General features: G+C 37.7%; 1 protein-coding gene across 1 annotated transcript in view; it reads right to left on the bottom strand.

The window, feature by feature from the left end:
• Positions 1 to 222: 222 nt before the first annotated feature.
• Positions 223 to 18,842, bottom strand: part of LOC121654758 (transcription factor COE1-like) — a 95,325-nt gene continuing 76,705 nt past the window's right edge. Inside the window, exons 12-17 of the mRNA XM_042009030.1 lie at positions 9,134 to 9,199; positions 8,867 to 9,029; positions 6,814 to 6,996; positions 5,847 to 6,044; positions 4,656 to 4,724; positions 223 to 3,358 (exon numbers count right to left, since the gene is read on the bottom strand). Of these exons, the coding sequence (XP_041864964.1) occupies positions 4,657 to 4,724; positions 5,847 to 6,044; positions 6,814 to 6,996; positions 8,867 to 9,029; positions 9,134 to 9,199 (678 nt within the window). The 3' untranslated portion in view covers positions 223 to 3,358; position 4,656. The remainder of the gene's footprint in view (positions 3,359 to 4,655; positions 4,725 to 5,846; positions 6,045 to 6,813; positions 6,997 to 8,866; positions 9,030 to 9,133; positions 9,200 to 18,842) is intronic.

Below are 18,842 nucleotides of genomic sequence, written 5' to 3' on the forward strand. Positions count from 1 at the left end.
AAAAAAGGGGGAAATACATAGTAATAAGGAGAAATTTATTATTTTTGCAACCTCCCTGTTTGCATGCTCAGCTTTCAATGCCCTTTATTATTTTAGATAATTTCTGTTTCTCTGTTTTCATCCTTAATATTTACACCTTGGACGTATGCACAGACAAGCTCGATTCTTGTGTGTCCCACGGCATTTTAAACAGTGCTTATATTTGAGTTACACAAAACAGTCTTTTCACAGAGATGAAAGAACTTTAATTAAATATAGTGAGAGTCAAAAAAGTTATCTTACAATTCAAAGTTCAAAATAATACAAAATCAACATCATCATCCTTACAGTAGTTTCCTCTGTCCTCTTCTTCACACTGCTGTTAATGTGAATGTGTGAACCATGCTCACCACTGTAAGCCTGAACGCAGACAAGCCATGATAAATGAATTTACTGTTAGACAAGTGCTCTGGATCTTCTTTCCTTAAGCAAAACTTACTATTTACTCTTTCCTGTACAAGTATTCATATATGAAAAAAAAACATCCTTCAACTTCCAACACCACCTTTTGTCAGAGGGAAAAATAATGAATAACACAACCGCGCTCACAGGCACTCTCACGCAAACAGATGAGTGGTCTCTATGCCCATGATTGAGATAGAATAAACAGGTGACTCAATTTTTTTTAGGAAAAGAGAAGGGGAGCAAAAGGAGGGAAATGTTTTCTTCATCTCTTTTAGCCTTCATTGAGCAATTTTGTTCCATCCTAAAGTCCATTACATGGAAGACAAACACACATGATCATAATGACATATTTAGAAATCCTACATCTAAATAATGCAACAAAATGGTGCTAAATTGAACAAGTATGATACACCATGAAAAAAATGAAAAATATTCTCACACCTCCTTGGTTTAAAAAAAAAAAAGTCATGGCTTGTTTTAGTTTGATTGGAGTTAACAATGGGAGTGTGGCTTTTAACAGACACTATACATTTAAAAAAAGAAAACACAAAAGATATCTTGATAACATTCAAATCTTAACATGTGACAAGTTTTCTGGGTTTTCATTTTGTTTCCTTAAACAGTTTCTTTTTCAACTATTAAAATATGTTTTCCAAAGTACTGAAAATGTCAATTTTCTTTTATCCCAGTTTTTGATTTCTGCATAAATGAGACAGATCCTCCGCTTGTTACCAGTTTCTGTCATTAAAAATACCTGTTTATTCCATAAATGCAATTTCATTCATTGACTGCTGACTTTGTGAGCTCATCCTGCTGCAGATCTGAAAAGGATGTTTTATATAAGTGTGGCAGATGCATGAAATGGCAACCATGCTATTTCTGAGTATATGACAAGCAAAGTTATGTAAAAGACCACAGCGGTATAGAACTCTTGAAGCATTAAGTGTCCCAAATCCTGGATTTGGCAAAATTAGCATCATCATTATTCAGTTAAGACTCTTGAGCAACACACACTGCTGGGCTGAAAGACTTTTACAATAGACTGTCACAATTTAGGCAGTATTTTTCCCCCTTTTTTAAAAAGACATGTCAAAGCCAAATGTCCTGTGCTGCAAAAATGCCTTGTTTACTTACAAATCACCGAACATTATACATCTGTTTCTTGAACCAGAAAAAAAAAAAAATCATTCAAAATAAATGAAAACATCAGAGCAGCAAATCCATTAAGATGAACATTTCTGATTTGGGTATGAAAGAAATTTGGTTTTAGTTTAAGGTTCAATATTTTTTCTTCATTAAAAATGTAAATTTATTGTATATCTTTGACAAATGGCTGTCATGTACATTAGTTGTGTCAATGTTTTCTTTATTTATATTTGTTAATTTGCATATTTTTAAGGTAATTGGAAAGTGAAAGTGAAAACAAGCCTTAAGTCAAAAATTTACTCCAAGAAAAATGACTCACATTAGTCCCACAACAGTCTTCAAGTAAAATTCTGAGTTCTGGGACTTAATTTAGCTATTTTGAATGTAAACATTTTTGTGTTTTGGACCTGACAGCAGGGATAAGTGCTCTACATCACTCAAAGTTATTTGGCATTTTTTTGCAACACAGTTTGTAAGACATACCATCAGTTAGTTTTCCTGCTCATGTTACCAATCAACCCCGATCAGAGGACAGGCACAAGAAGAATTATGATCTAATTGGCCAGCTTATCACAGTAAAATATTATTAACACCACAAACATAAAAAAGAATATATCTGTTGAGACATTTAAAAAATTCTTCTACACACTAATGCAAACACACGCAAAAAATGGCAGCAGTCCTTTAAGACATGTTTACACTCTTACAAATGTGGCTGTAGCCGACTTTAAACCTGATGCAGCGAAAGAAACTGTTTTTGGGTCAAATAGTGCTGCTGTTTGCATCCAGTAATCACACTCTCCTGATAAATGAAGCTGCATTCTTCTATGGCATTTTTTTTCACTTAGTTATCCTCTTACAGTCTAACTTGAATTAGCAATGGAAGAAGCCTAATTCTGGGACTTTATTTTCTCTCAGCAACTTGTATCAAGTGAAAAGATTCATTCACGTGTTCTAAAAAGTACAGCAGCAAGCTCAAAATAAACAGAGGGAAGTTATGAATGGATAAAACTGCAGCATCAGGTGCAGGCGGGAAGCACCTGACTCCTTCAGCTGAATGATTAAAAGCAGAGGAGGATTCGCAGTCTGAGAGCTGTTGAAGAAAGAGTGATGAGGGTGTGCATTTGGCAAAGAGAGGTGAAAGTGTGTGTTTGGTTTGGCTTGTCTGTGTTGGCTGGACCTGACCCTGCGAATCATCTTTTTGACTCACCAGGTCTTCTTCACATTATATTCCTTCATTAAAGACAAAACTTTATAAATAGACAACCCATCATGAGGGTTACAGTTAAAAGATGCTTATCACACGTTAACTTTTGCACAAAAAAAAAAGAAAGCAAGAAAGAAAGAAAAAAAAACAACTAAAAAGAATTTGATCACTCAAGGGAGGAAGTGAATTCTCTCCAAAATAAACATACTTTTTGTGTCCATGGAGAGTCATGATGTAGGTGTGGCCGTTCTCCTATAAAAGCATTATGGTGTACAAAGTCTTAACAACTTATTTTCTTGCAAACAGTCTTTTTTGTTCTTCTTGTGTTTTACTTGAAGTTGTTTTGTGTTAGAAAGGGCCTGAGTTGAGTTTGTTCCTTCAGATCAGGATGACTGCTTCTATCCCCGACCGGAGTCTGAGTTGCACAAATCCTCCAACAGGATAGGCAAGAGTGTGCTTGGTTCATCTCTCTCTCTCTCTCTCTCTCTCTCTCACACACACACACACACAAAATCATGCACTCACACCTTTACATGGATGGGACGATCATTCCTGGGATTGCTAGTTGGGTAGATCGAGAAAGAGGGAGAAGGGGGTTGGGAGGAGAGAGAGAGAGAGAGAGAGAGAGAGAGAGAGAGAGAAAAGCTTTTAAAACACAGCCAAAAATTTTCAACGTCATGAAAAATTCCCTCATAAATACATCAATGTGTTTTCCCGTCTGTGCAGCTGTGCGACTGAAGCAACTTTTTAGAAACATCAATCAACAAATAAATCAATAAAACTGAGCTGGGACATCATATAAGCTGGTGATGCGACACACATCAAGACACACACACACATACACATTTAATTCTGAGCAGCAACAGTTGGTGTTATTTTATAGTATGTTTGTATGTGTGCCTGACAGATTGCATCATAGCATGTGTTTTCTTTAGAGTCAGGAGATGAGTGTTGATGTGAGAAAAGTAGAGCCCAGCCCAAAGTAACCCACACAGTCATGTTTCCATGACTACAAAGGTCATTATATTGACTTATATTATTTTCTTGGACACTTAACTACAACTTCAGGTCTTTCCTTAACACTAAATGAACATATCATCATAATGTGACTTTAAAACAGATGAATGTCTACATAAAGCTAGTAGAAAAGAACTAATTATTGATATCAGCATAACAAAACTACTAAATGTGTTGTTTATGTGGATCTTCCACTTTTGTTTGTTCAGCTCTAATCCGCACACACACATGTGAAGTAAGCCAGGTATACTGACAGTGTAAACTGTCAAGACAGTCAACAATGTCATTGTTGATCGCTCCCCAGAAAGCTGCCAGTGTGTGATCACCCAGTGTGTGTGGCAGAGGAAAGTGTGTGTGTGTGTGTCAGTACATAGGGTGTGCTTATTTTAGCTGAGCTTTGAGGCTATGCTTTTGAGTTCCCACACCCCCACACATGCTCACTCCACGCACAGAGCCAAACAAAATCACGGATGTTGAGAAATAAGTCCTCTGTGCCAAATGTCTGTTTTTGTCATCGTAAATATCTAACTTCCTGCCTCTCCTCTCAGCCAATAGGAGGAGAGGGAGGAGTTACCAGGCAACCGAATGGCTAGATCTGTAACATGAGATGAGAGGTGGGGTGGAAGAGGAGGGAGAGGTGCTGTAAGACAGACAGAGGATGGAGAAAATAAGAAGACAGGCTAGGACAGTCACACAAGATAAAGTTGAGAATGAAAACGGTATAAATGACTATTCAGAAATTAAGGTAACTATTTTAAACATTATGGACAACTCAGTTAGTCAAATGTTGCAAATGCATTCAGTTAACAGAGATGAAAGAAGAAAGAGCTGAGGAACATACTTCAGGTGAAGGCCAGGCCTTGTAGAGAGCTGGCTGTTGAGTACTTGCTAGAGTCCACAAATGTTTGATCTGGTAGAGAAAGGAAAAGAAGTAGGAATGGAGAAATGGTAAAGGAAGGGTGACAGGTCAGAGGAATGAAAAGATGAAAGTTTGAAAAAAGGGAGGGAAGATAAAATGAAACAATAAAAAACAAAAACAAAAAAACAATCAATTAATTGAACTTTTGCAGTGGCACAAAACTGTTTCTTTCTTTTCCCTAATCTGAAGGTGGCAGCATGGGTAGTTTTGGCTGGTAAACTAAACAGGACGGAGTTCTTTTGATGGTTCACTTCAGTTCCGGTAGGTATTTTCCTGTTTTAAAACAATAGCCTGCAATCACAAAGGACTACTTCTGTATAACCGCCTGCGTAAGCTGGATTTATACTCGCGTGGTGTCTGCATAAGGTCAATTACGACATCACCGTCGTAGGTGCCGAGTAGATGATGTTCGAGTGAGGTGAGGTGAGGCTAGACGTGCAACTCTTCCAGACCTGACATGCACCCCCGAAGGTCGGTTAGGGCGTTGCTGCCGTCGGTTGGTTATACCTTCGTGGGGTCTACGGCAGAGACGCCATAACCGACCTTACGAAGATGCCAAGCGAGTATAAATCCAGCTTGCCAGAGAGTAATGAAGGGTTGCTAACATAGACAATGATTAAGATGCATGAATCAGAAATACACCGCAGCCTTCAGTAATACTTGTGGCACTATGAGGTTGCAATCAGTCACAGGACTGCTCAGCATTTGCAAGATACTAATACTACTAAATACTAATTTAAGTGTGTTAAGATGTTCACCGCTGCTAACCTGCAAATATTTAGCAGGTGTGCTCAAAGTTTTAGTTGAACATTTTTACCATCTTATATTATGTGGTTATCATGCGGACATGTTAAATTAGCATGTTATCATCAACAAAAATGCTACATTTAAATTGTTACTATATGATGATCCTAAATTAAACTTAAAGTCATCATCAAGGGTAAAGGTATAATCTAGAGAGTTATATATTTTCATAAATATCCATGACTACAGGAAAAGTCAAGACAATCATCAAGGAATTATGAGTATCTGTATAAAACTCCCTACCGTAATCATCTGAGGGGAAATTCACCCTCTGAGTAACCAATTCTTAAAGAGTGAATGGTAAATTACCTTGGAGTCCATTGCCGTTGGCACTGGTGCAGGAGGGCGGAGGGGAGGATGAGGGCCTGACAACTGGTGCAAAGGCAGACTTCTGCTTAACAGCCGCTGACACCATGTTGGCCGGGGAGAAGGAAAAGACACCAGAAGAGGAAGAGCAGTTGGAGGGTAGAGATGTTGAAGAGGCCATAGTGGGACTGGATGGAACAACTGGGGAGAGAGGGAAATAGATTTTTTTACAAGGAAAGGCATTAGGACAAAGAGAGAAAAGAGATGGAACAGGAAAGGAAAAGAAAGAAAGATGTCATGTCATGCTTCAAAGGCAACAAAGCAAAATGTTGCTCTCTTGTGTCATGAATTAAATAAGAAAATCTCCATTTTTTTAAAGGTACAATGTTGACAATACTGTGAAAAAATTGCTTTTGATGCACATTTGTTGGGTTTCATAATTTTGTCAACTGTCAGATTGTCTAGTGCTAGTTTTTATTAATAAAATGTCTCAAAACACATGTAGCTGCAATGTTTATATGTACCCATGATTTTATTTATGAAATGGTCAGAATTTATCCACCTTCATCATCACTACTAAGAAAAACTCCAGCAAACAATTACAACACCGTACATATCAAATCCAGTTTTTTTTCTTCTTCTGTATGCTCATTTCCACTCAGTGGAAATAAGATGCAATTAATCAATGCAAACTGAAGTTTGACTGTCAGATAAAAGGCAGTACGGGACAATGGACAGAGGACAAAATGGAGCTCTGAGCTTTATGAGCAATTGGTGTTGGTGATTGTTTCTAAGGAACCTCCTGAGATTTTCACTTTCTGTCCATGGACTTTTATAGTCTAGTTAAATATTTGCACAGTAATGTTTTTTTTTTTTTTCTTTGCAGGTAGATGGATTAATGGATTGCATGTAGTGGTGATCTGTAATTAAAGTGACAACTCTATATACAGTATAACACATATCCACTCACTAGCATAAGGCGAGTTGGCTGCAGAGCCATTGAGGAAAGTGGGTGAGCCTCCGAGGTTGGTCATGCCAGTGTTGTTTGTATAGCCATTCATGGTGCTTGTCACTGAGGTGTAACTGGTCTGCTGAGGTGTCGTGCTGGGCACGTAACCATGAGGTGATACACTACTGCTGCTGCGCACAAACCCTGCAAGTATTAAAATAAAGAACAAGAGGAGGAAGAGGACATTTGGTTATAGTGATACAGACAAGGTAAAGCTTTAGGCAGCTTCTGTAGGAACGGCTCTATTTGATTATATTTACAAATAAAAACCCTTGTAAATATCTCAAAACATGATTAAGGTGTTACTCTCTGCAAAAATAAAATACAAACTGTGGTCCAAGAACTAAAGCTACATTGAAATTCTTTCTTCTTCTGCCGTTGGTGTCGATTAAATTGAAATTGGGGCAGTTTCTTGATTCTCTTCAATAAGTTTTTGTCTGCACCTTGAGCACTTTAGTTCTGCCACTGGGTTGGAATTAGAGTTGCATTTACACCCTTCTTAACATGTTATATGCCAGATTAAAAAGAAAAAACAAAACAAACAAAAAAAAGGTCGCCCAGAGCTCCTGAAGTTCTGGATGTGGGACTTTCTTGTTTCATTTGCTTTTGCTACATTGTTTGGACATCATGGAAGTGCCCTGGATTGGCAGAAAAGGGCCATTCTTATGGTCACGCTGGAACATTAGCCCTCTCTTCAAGAAGGATGACTGAAGATTGCATGTGAGTTTACCCAACCAGCCTGTTGAACCAGGTGTTCAACTGTGCCCCTCAGGGAATCTTGTGAGGACTGCAATGGATGTATGGGGTACTGGACTCCCTGTCCTTGTACAGTCAGTGTTAGAGTTTGGTCCACATTGCTGGCAGTAAGTCATATCCATCTCCAGTAAGGGTTGGACTCAGAATTGGGTCTCTGCTTTTTGCAGATGATATAGTCCTGTTCACTTCATTGAGCTATGATCTTCAGCTCTCACTGGAGTGGTTTGCACCCAAGTGTGAAGTGGCTGCTATGAGGATTAGCACATCCAAATCTGAGACCAATGTTTCTCAGCCAGAAAAGACATGGAACGCTGTCTTTGGGTTGGGAACAAGATGCTATACCAAGTAGAGGAGTTCAAGTATCTTGAGGTCTAGTTCATGAGAGTGGCACAAATATGGTGGGAGATCAACAACTGAATTGGTGTAGCGTCTGAATTGATGCAGACTGGGCTTCTGTTTGTCTTGTGAATAAGGAGCTTAGCCCAAAGGAAAAGCTCTCAATGTACTGGTTAATCTATGTTCCATCCCTCACCTATGATAATGAACTGTGGATAGTGACAGTAACAATAAAATAATGGATACCAGCAGTCAAAATGACTTTCGTCCGCAGAGTGTCTGGACTCTCCCTTAAACAAGGCTGGGAAGCTCAGTCATCCTGGGGCGCTCAGATTAGAGCGGCTGCTTCTCTGCATTGAGAGGAGCCAGATAAAGAAGGCTCTTGGAGGCCTCCCTTGGGGAGGTGTTCAGGGCATGTCCCACTGGGAGGAGGCCCCAGGGAAGAACCAGGACACACTGGAGGGACTATGTACCTCAGCTGACAAGGGAGCTCCTTGGAACTCTGATTAAGCTGCTGTCCCTGCAACTCAACATGACGTAAGCAGCAGAAGATGGATGAATGGATGGACTTTTCTGCTGAATAGGTTGGACCCTTCATCAAAACTCTTAGCTATATCAGTATGTTTTCTTTTTTATAATAAAACAGTGTAATGCATCTATGATGCATTAAGTGTTGTAAACCAGGTTTGAGCATTCTGTCTAATACACAGATGTATAACATAAAGAAAATGTACATAGACATACTGTACATTGTTTTATGTCAACTTATGTCACTTTTCTTGATCAGGCATAGCCAGGTCACTCTCGGAAAAGTGATTTCTAATCTCAATGAGGTTTTTTTTTCCGGTTAAATAAATAATAAATGAGACATGATGTATTTGATGAAAGTTAGTATTGTATACAATGCAAGTCTAATTCTTACCCTGATTGGCTTGGGAAGGCTCAGAGACGTTGACGGACAGCTGCCCAGTAAAGGAATTGACTCCCATCATGCCGGTGTGAGTTGAGCCAGAGAGCTGGCTGTGTCCTCTTGGAACACTGTAGAGAGCTTCTGCGATATCTGCTGCACGTTTCAGGATGATCTCCTTCAGGAAGATAAAAAAAATTGCCATGCTTGCAATAATGACACTACTTTTACACTTCTCCCTTCTTTCCATTTGGATGGTGGTGAGTATAAATGTGTATGCACCTGATTATTATGAGGCAGTCCATAGAGGGCTTCCACTAGGTCTGCTGCTCTCTTCAGAATAACTTCCTAAGATATAAAAAAAAGGTGAAAGACTTAATACATAAATATTTAAGTCATTAAGTCTAGAAAACCCATTCATTTACAACACACTCTTCAGTTCTTCCACTTGTAAAAAACAATCATGAAAGTTATCTGATTGGTCTTTTCTTCTCCCCCTTCCTTTTTCACTCCACACATCATCAACCAAGTTCCATTTCCCTTCTCTTCATGATAAACAAATTGCTCTTCACTCCTTTTAAAGACAGATTATCTGCTGTCAACTCAAGTGCTTTTATGATTCTTAATGACATCTTCAAGTGACAGGTATTTAAAATGTATTTCAATGTCAGTCTAAAGAGCTTTGCAAGCTCTTCCCCTGTGCATTGCTATTCAAACCAGCCCACAGATATTCAGTATGATCACTTCTGGATCTGCGTTCCTTTGGAGTTATATTCTTTTAGTTTAATTTTCCACAGGCAGGATGAGAACACATTATAAAAAACTGAGTTTATTTCACTGTTCTCTCATACGTATTCACCATCCCCTTATGTTATATCTGTCCTGGAAAGGTTGGTTGTCTTTTTCGGCTTTTCAGTATTGTCCAGTTTTGATATTTTTCTTCAACCCTCTCTGTATCCCTCTTTGTCCTGTAAATCACAGGTGTCATACTCAGGTCCCCAAGGGCCGCTGTCCTACAGGTTTTTGTTGTTTCCCTGCTCCAACACACCTGACTGAAATTAATGGGTCATTGTGAAGAAGTTGTCAAGAAGTTGTTGGATCCAAAGATTTGAATCAGGTATGTTGGAGCAGGGAAACAACAAAAACCTCAAGGACTGGAGTTTGACATCCCTGCAAATCCTCTCCTGTTCTCTTTCTCTGCGTGTCTTTATTGTTTTTCTTCTCTTGTTCTCCACTCTTGGTGTTCACCCCGGGGTCTAAGGTGTCTTGTTTAACAGTTAATGCATTGTCGTTTTCACAGCGCAGGGCGGCCGAGAAAAGATTACTCTGAGCTTCGCAGTATTAACCTGTAGTGTGTTACGTGCTTACACACATACTTATGCTTCACTGCATGTGTGTTCTCCTATGAGTTTGTGGCTGGGGGAACATATTGCCTCTCAGTCAGTATTTGTGTGTGTGTTTGAGGATGAAAGGTCATAGATCCAGTCAGCAGTTTTAGCGTGCCTGTCAGCCGAGCTAAATTCAATCTTTTACACATTATTATGGTCATGCTGGCTCTTTCTTAACCTCTCATTATTAGACTGGTGAGATGAGCAACTCACACACACACAGACATATACACACACATTCACACACAGAAACCTGATCTGGAGTGTTGAAGTGGTTCCAGTAAAGCCAGTAGCTGACAAACGGGAAGGAAAGATGATCCTATGGTAACATCATCATTATCAGCTCTGTAGGCTTGTACTATGACATCACTCAAAGTCTGCTGCAATCAATGCACTTTGCCTTTGTCTGTTTTTATTGTCTTTCATTACACATATACATTACCTAATTAATATCTCACATGTACATCTGTCTCTAAACGCAAAAACAAAGTCAGATTACCTGCTTTGCGCAGACTATTAAGAGTTTGAATGTGGCTTTGTGATCTTTCTGTGTTGATGCTTCCATAACAATTGTTGACATGTTATAGCATGTTGCTGCCACTTGGGGGCAGTCTCACAAATATGTTTTAAAAAAAAAGAAAAAATCGAAGCTGTGGTCTGCTCTTAGTTTTGTTTGCATTGTTCCTTTAGCTTTGCTTTGCTGTGGAAAAGACATAAATCATAGTGGACAAAATTATGCTTTGTGATGTCACAAAAATTTATAAAATTTATTATCTATATTTATATATTGGAGTTGTTATTTGTGCTTTTCACCCATTTTTCACTTTATTTTTGGTGCTACGAGTGGGTAGCATCTTTTATTAGTGCCTCTTTTGGCACTGGTTTTTATTTATGTAACTCCAATTTATGACAAACGTCATCTCAAGGTACCTCATCTTAAGAACTTCAGAGCTTTTTTTTAAAAAATAAGGGCTCTAATTTCTCAGATATTTTTAATCTCTCCCAAGTTCAAGTTCAATTTATTTGTCATTACACAAGTGCAACGAAAGTACAACCTGTCCAAGAGTAGACAATAACAACAAATAAACACAAACAGGATCAGGCAGACTGATGCAGCAGGGGTGGCGCACCTTTTCATAGATGGAAAAAGGTAACATTAGAAGTCTGTAATTTCTGTTTACGTTTTAGTAAAGTCACCAAAGCTAAATCTTGGAGATGATATTACAGTGAGACGTTCAGTAGAGGTAAACAGAGTGGTATAGTAAAATCATCTGACTGATTATTTGCCAAAATAGAGAAGACAAGCAAATATAAAATTGAAACAAAGAGTAGGGATGCCAGGAAGTTCTTCGAACTGTGATCTTTCATCAGCACTGATTCATATTACTTAACCTTTACCCTGTTCATTACCTGCATATACGTATCTATGAAGCCCATTTCACCAGTGGATTGTTTTAAGAAAAAGACTATTATGTTACAGTTGTAACAGGAAAGATAATCTGGATGTCATCAAGGAATGTTGTGCTTTTCACACACTGCATATTATATGTACAGTTTGTTACAAATCATTCAAAAATCACTGAGAAAAGATCTGCTGATTTTAACCATTTAACACTGGACCCAAGACATTACAAAACAGAAAATTCTAAGACTAGTTTCAGATTTCATATAAGATTTTATCATTTGGTGACGCAATAGGTCTCATAATAGGATAGGCACAGCATTAAAAGGTTATGGTTAATTTGTTTGAGGGGTTATGAAATTAATGGCTTAATGTAAGAAAAAAATATTTCAAATACTTTTTTATATAAGTTGCGATTAACCTAAGCAAAGTTTTTTTTTCTTTTGTTGTTATTTTCAGTTAACTAAATGAGGCTGAATGAAATAGATGATTTAAGCATTCTCAAAGCCGTAGTGGGTAAATCAACCAGACTGGCTTTATCATTTTTTAAACTTTCATTTGTATATTAAGTGAGTTTTTTACATATATTCTTTACTAGTCCAGTGCTTGCTCTCTTTTTCATGTTTCTGTCTATCATTTACCATCTGGGTATACCACATATGAGAATATGAAATGGAAAAAGTAAACTCAAAGTTAAGTTTTTAACCGCAGATCTAGTTTTCTTTAATCACCATTATTGTTACAATAAAGCTTCATTGAATAGTTTTAATCTCTGCCTGAGAAATGTGATTGCTGTGTTGTCAAGTATTCATTAGACATGAACTTCTCTGTCCTTACTTGTCTTGAAAAATAATTTAAAACCTCATGAAAACTACCAGACAAATGAAACGATTTAAGTCTTTCACAGAAACTGAAAAACTTTCGTCATGATTTATTCAGTTTTTGCTACAATCTGTTCGTTTCAGATGAATATGCAGAAAAACAGGTCGACTTAGAGTCAGACTGAAAAGCAAAAGGTGAGTGAAAGAAAAGACACATCTGCCAGAAAATGGATAACAGGCGCTGTCTAGATGCTTTTACAGTCTGAATTATGACCAGTACTAACTTGATAACCATGAATCATTCACACACACACAGAGACACACATGTTGCATGCATTAAGACCAGGAAATGCTGAGCTGAGCATTTGTATTGGACACATGTGTGCGTAACGTGCGTGTGCCAGGCCAGTACAGACATGACACACACATGACTTATTCCTCCCTAATGCTAACACATTACCCGCTTGATCCGCTTCTAATGTGCCATTAGGGATGCCGTACATGCTGGGTCGCACCTCGCCCAGAAATGATGTCATGCTTTACATGTGGGCTTACAAGGAGATCAACCACATTCACACACATATAAAAAAGCATAGACATGTGTGCACACACATCCTTTGGGGAATATCATCTCTTGCTAACATATTGTAAGACAGAGTTTTTAGCTTTTATCTCTTCTCACTGGTGACATGAATTTAACTGTATGTGAGTCTATGACATACACACATATACAGCATATATATTTGATGGCTTCATGTACAGCGTGTTCATGCATCACTAGGATTACTCATACTGGTGATGTTGATGACATGACCTCAGTAATGTATGATATCATCAGTATGAGTTGCATAGCGATGTCAATTGAATGAGTTAAGTGAGTCATCAGTGGACACTGCTCAACCCTTCCAACCTGAATGTCCAGTTCACCAAGTCCCATCTCTACCAGAGCCTGCTTCTGTCAAATTCTCTGGGGGTTTGAAAAATTACAAAAAAATAAGTATTTTTAAAAAATAACAGATACACATTCAATACATCCAAGTGAATAAATATTCTGTTATTAATTATAACGTAGAAATTTAAATGACAGGAAAATTGAAAATTAAAGTATGTGAAAATTAAAGTACACCCTGTTATAGTTTTAAGGTTTATATGTATGAGGACAAATAAAAAGTCATCTGGTTCTTACAAAGTTTTAAAAAATAAGACAATATGTTGAAATTGCAGCAGTGTAGATTTACATTACTGGTCAAAGTTTGGACAAACTTGCCCATTAAATCTAATCGGACAGATGTAATGGAAAGAAAAATGATGAATAAAGCCTTCAATAAACAGCAAAATGATGCCAAATGCTGGAGAAGTGTGTGAAAAAAGTACACTATGTAATTCACTCAGATTTACCTGCAAAAAAAAGTTTTTGTTTTCTATGTGTTGTTGTTCAGTCTCTCACAACTTTATGTAGGAAATTATGTTCACTTTTCTTTACGACATTGCTTCAGTTCATTAAGGTTTTTGGGCATGGATTTACAGGTATCTTAAGGTCCGCCTCAGTCCTAAATGGACAAAGATCTGCTTTGTGGTGTAAAGAAGCTGAATATTGCCCAGAGCAGTTGGTTGTCAGTTATTGTTGGCTCCTCCTGGCTGTTGCCAGCTTGAGATAACTTTTGACCACCCTACATTTAAGTAATGTATAGAGTCGTCTTCATAAGCTGTTTGCTTTTTGTGGGACTACACATCTATAGAAGTAAATCTGAGGGGCGAAGAGCATTGCATTTGATTTCCAGCATGACTGTCTTGAAGTCTGAATTTTGGCTAGGTTGTTTAGCATCTCAATTCTTTTCTTTTCCAGCTATTTTAATGTAGATTTACCATTGTTTGGGATAATTGTTCTGTTGCATTAGCCTATTTTAGCCAAGCTGTAGCTGTCAGACAGATGGCTGCATATTTGACCTTAGAATACTTTGGTATAGAGAGGAATTTGTGGTTGATTCAATGACTGCAAGGCGCCCAGGTCCTGTGGCTACAAAACAAGCCTAATTCATCAAGGACTGTGCTTAACAGTTGGTATGAAGCATTTCTGCTGATATGTTGTGTTTGGTTTTAGTGAAATGTGGTGTTGGCTTTATAACCATGGACAGAATGTCTAAAAGGACGTTGTTCAAGAAGTCTATGACGTCATAAATCAAAGTCATAATAAAATGTTATTTTAGAGAGAATGCCTTCATCTGGTAATCTTTCAAAAAATCCATAAACACTGATTCAGTCTTTTTGTACGGTCATGACCTTCAACATTTGCCACGTTAACTGAGGTCTGTAAAGTCTGAGAAAGGATTTTTAAAGTCTACATGTTTTGACTTTGGAATTAATTTGCTGGTACTCCAACTCCTGGGAAGATTGACAGTTGTCTTGAATGTTTTCCACTTGTGAACGATCTCTGTCACTGTAGAATGACTGGACTTAAAATTGTCTTGATATAGCTTTACAACCAGATTAATAGTCATCAGTTGCCTCGGATCACTGCTGATGTCTTTCCTCCTTGTCATTGTGTTAACACACACCTGAAGGCTCCACACCAGTAAACTACTTTTATGATCACATTTACTGACTTTTGAGACTTTTTTATTAGCAGCAACTGGCTGCTATTTACACTCCTAATTCTTATGGAGATTTTAATACACTGCCACTGTACTTTATCTTAGATGTTGCTCAGTAAATAAATAAAAAATATTAAACATGCCATATGCTGCCGCTAAGGTTGTATTTGCCTAATTTAAAGAGCTAGTAAGGACCAGATGATTTTACTATGTTCTGATATGTAAAACCTCAGAACAGAAAGAGTGTGATCTCTTTGTCAAATCACAGTATAGTAAAGCAGGTGTATGGAAATAATACTGACTCAATATGGGCTCATAGTGGATCCAGGCAGTAGCTAAATCTAGACATTTACTGTTTTTGTCTATTTAAAAACCAAAGAGAGCATCACTGTCTTTTAGTGGAGTTCTTTTTTTCCAACAATATTCTGCAGCAGTGAGGAGGGCACTGCAGGGCAAAGAGCAGTGATTCATTTCACTGTGCATCCAAAGAGGCACTTCTGCTTCTCGAACCCTGATGGCCTATCGCCCACACATGGCGATTAGCACTACATCAGTTTTAAAACAAATTCCATTGTTGGTTGTTAAACAGTTTTAGTTTAGGAACATTTTTCTTCCAAAGTCAATATTTATGTATTTTCAACAAACAATTAACAAATTAAACTAAAATAATTATTGATTTTTTTTTCTATACAAACTTTTATTCCTCAGTAAAACAAACAGTAACAGTGCAGTCTTCCACAGGTTCGCTTAACTTCAGGGTTCTTGAACAGTTTTGAAGAAAATTGAAAATACAGGTTACAGGCTCCCTTGTGTCACAGTAACTGTATATGTGGTCATATGGATGGATGCTGAGGAGACACAAACTGGCAGCAGAAATGTTTGTGTGTGTGTGTGTGTGGCCAGTGAAATCCCCTGAATGTTCACTGAACAATTATAGAATCGGCTGTCCACTGGTAATCCTCTCACACACTCCACTGCCCCGTCTGTCTGTCCTTTGCGTGGTGCTGCCAACAAAGTCATATAACTTTAATATATTGACTGATCGATACATGACAGGCAGCCAAGAGTGTGTGTGTTTGGTGCCAGCATGCATGCGTTACAAGCTTCCCACACATAACAAAAACATGAATATTTTCAGATTGCTACTACATGCAATCTCGATAAAGATATCAGAAATATTAGTAATTTATGTGCAGTCTTTTTCCATCACTACATCACACGTTTTTAACTTAACCAAGCGCAAAGTACAGCAGCTATATGTCCAACTCAGTGTATATAGAGAAGTATTCAGATCAACGACTGACTGTAATTTGGATGAATGAACTGTCAGTTTGAAAGAAGCACAAACCAGACTAGAGACGTGGAGAGACGACTCATCTCCATACAAGTCAGAGACATGAGTTGGGATGAATTACAGCAATTAATTATGATGGCAGATTTAATTTCTTGTCATTCGTTGAGTTTCAGCTGTCAATGCACAAGTGATGTGAAGTGTTTAAGTATTTTTCATCTTCTTCAGGGTGTATATACACTTTTCTGATCTTCCATCTCTATTCTCATGCTTCCCATAACTTGGTATTGATTTCATCATGAGGAAATAGCACTGACAGTTACTCCATGTTTGGCTCCGGCTAACCATCCTTCAGCCATTTATTCAGTCTGATACCCGATCAATGTATCATGCTATTCTGGATACAGTTACAGCAGTTTGACTGTTCTCTCTGCAGCTCTTTCAAGTGTTAGCTAAAGCTCAGATAAGATAAGATTTATAATTTTTCTGCACAAATTTGCCATTTTTTTTGTTGCAGCAAATTTGAACACTTTTGTCATTAAGGGTATTTTGGTATTAATGGATGCACATACTTTGATAAAATTCATAATGTTTTATGGAAACATGCATTCAGCCTTTGGTAAAATCTAATTATCTGTGTGGACACAAGCCCAGTGAAGATGTAGCTTAAAATTATATTTCATCTGAAGAAATAAAATGTGGGAACATTATGTATTCTGTATTAACAAAGTGTGCTTAGCAGTAACAAATCATGCGAAGTGAGTGTTTCTGCAGCTAACAGCTGCCCGGCTTTGCACTGACTCAGCCTTTCCCAGAAGGTGGAATAAGCATCAGTAACAGTGTCGCAAAGTCGCATCAGGTTGCAAAGTTCATTTGCAACCTGATGCATGTGTTGTAATTCTTTTCTGCTGCATCTTCCTGTTTTTATTGGTAAATAGTATAAGGACTTGTATTTATTTAGCATTTTTCCAGTCAGCTTGACCACTCAAAGCACTTTACACTACCTATCACATACACCCATTCACACACACACACACCCTAATAGGCACATTGGGAGGCAACCAAGGGTTAAGTGTCTTGCTCAAGGACACTTCGACATGTAGTCAGAGAAAGCCTGGAATTGATCCACTGACCTTCTGGTTGGAAGACAACTGCTCTTCCTCCTGAACTTCCTGTTGTAAGTTAAAGTACAAAAGATCTGCTCACATAGAAAACTGACTTATAAAATGAAAACTTACAGTTTGAATATGAAAAACAACACATTTTTCTTATGCCAAATGCACATCAACAATGTCCCCTAAGGACCGAACACATTAAAATGTGCCAGAATTAAATGAGCATTGATGTCAAAACTGCTTGTAACCCTAGAACAGGATTCATGTTCTGATATGAGAAGTTGCTTTTCTGTTCATGTTAGTATCACACAACATGATAGAAATTCTGCTCACATCATTCTTGTATCTGCAGCACCTCAGCACAGACACTTTTTTTTTTTTTTTGTAGTTTTCATCAAGTTTGTGCAAAAACTATCTTTGCTCAATTTAGCAAAATTCATCAGAGGGGCATCTTTTGCATAAAAAGCCATTAAATTTCCATTGCCTGAGTCCTACTATTTTGCAACACACCTACTTCAAAATATTCCTTTAAAAGCAAAAGCAAAATGAACAAGAAGCAGCTACCAAGACAAACCTGGCAATGGCCACATTCATGCAAAAGATCTTTAAGCAATAAGTCCTTGTAAGACCAGAAAATGAGACATCTGTTACCTTAATCAGACAATACCACACTGAGTGAAACACTTTTACACTTTTATGGCCCTTTCATGATGTTGCACTTTTACATTCTTGTGATGCACATTTACATCATAGAAACCATATTTACATTTACAAAAGTACGATGTTGAAACACTTTTACCAAGGATTAAACAACTTTACATTTCAGAAAAAACAACTGCACAAAACGTGAAACACTTTTACAATCTTTAATTCAAACTATATGTGCAACTGCAAAACATTTTTACAAAGTTCTAAATACATTGATGTGATCGTAGCTTTGTAAAGGGTCACATTATGTTAGAAGAGTCCAGAGTAAAGCGCTGTCAGGGGTCACGATTATCAGAATATGTGACTTTACTGTACATGCATTATAATGAATTGAGACTTGAATAAAAGTGCTTTCTAGACTTTGCTCGTCTTCTAACACGTACATGCAGAGAAGTGTACACAATCTCGCCCCCCTTGAGGTCACAGATTCTGATAGGTCACAGATTTACATCTTTGTAATTGTGTTTCCTGAACTTGTGTTTAACGTCAGTGTGAAGTTGCTTTTGTGTTGGTAAAAGTGTTTAAACAATGGATTCAGAACTTAAGTTTGCATCAAGGATTGTAAAAGTGTTTCCCGTTTCGTCCAGCTGTTTTTTTCTTTCTGAAATGTAAAGTTGTTTACCGCTTGGTAAAAGTATTTTGGCATTGTACTTTTGTTTTGTAAATGTAAACATG

This window comes from Melanotaenia boesemani, chromosome 15 (genome assembly GCF_017639745.1).
Source record: "Melanotaenia boesemani isolate fMelBoe1 chromosome 15, fMelBoe1.pri, whole genome shotgun sequence".
In the NCBI taxonomy this organism is placed as follows: Eukaryota; Metazoa; Chordata; class Actinopteri; order Atheriniformes; family Melanotaeniidae; genus Melanotaenia; species Melanotaenia boesemani.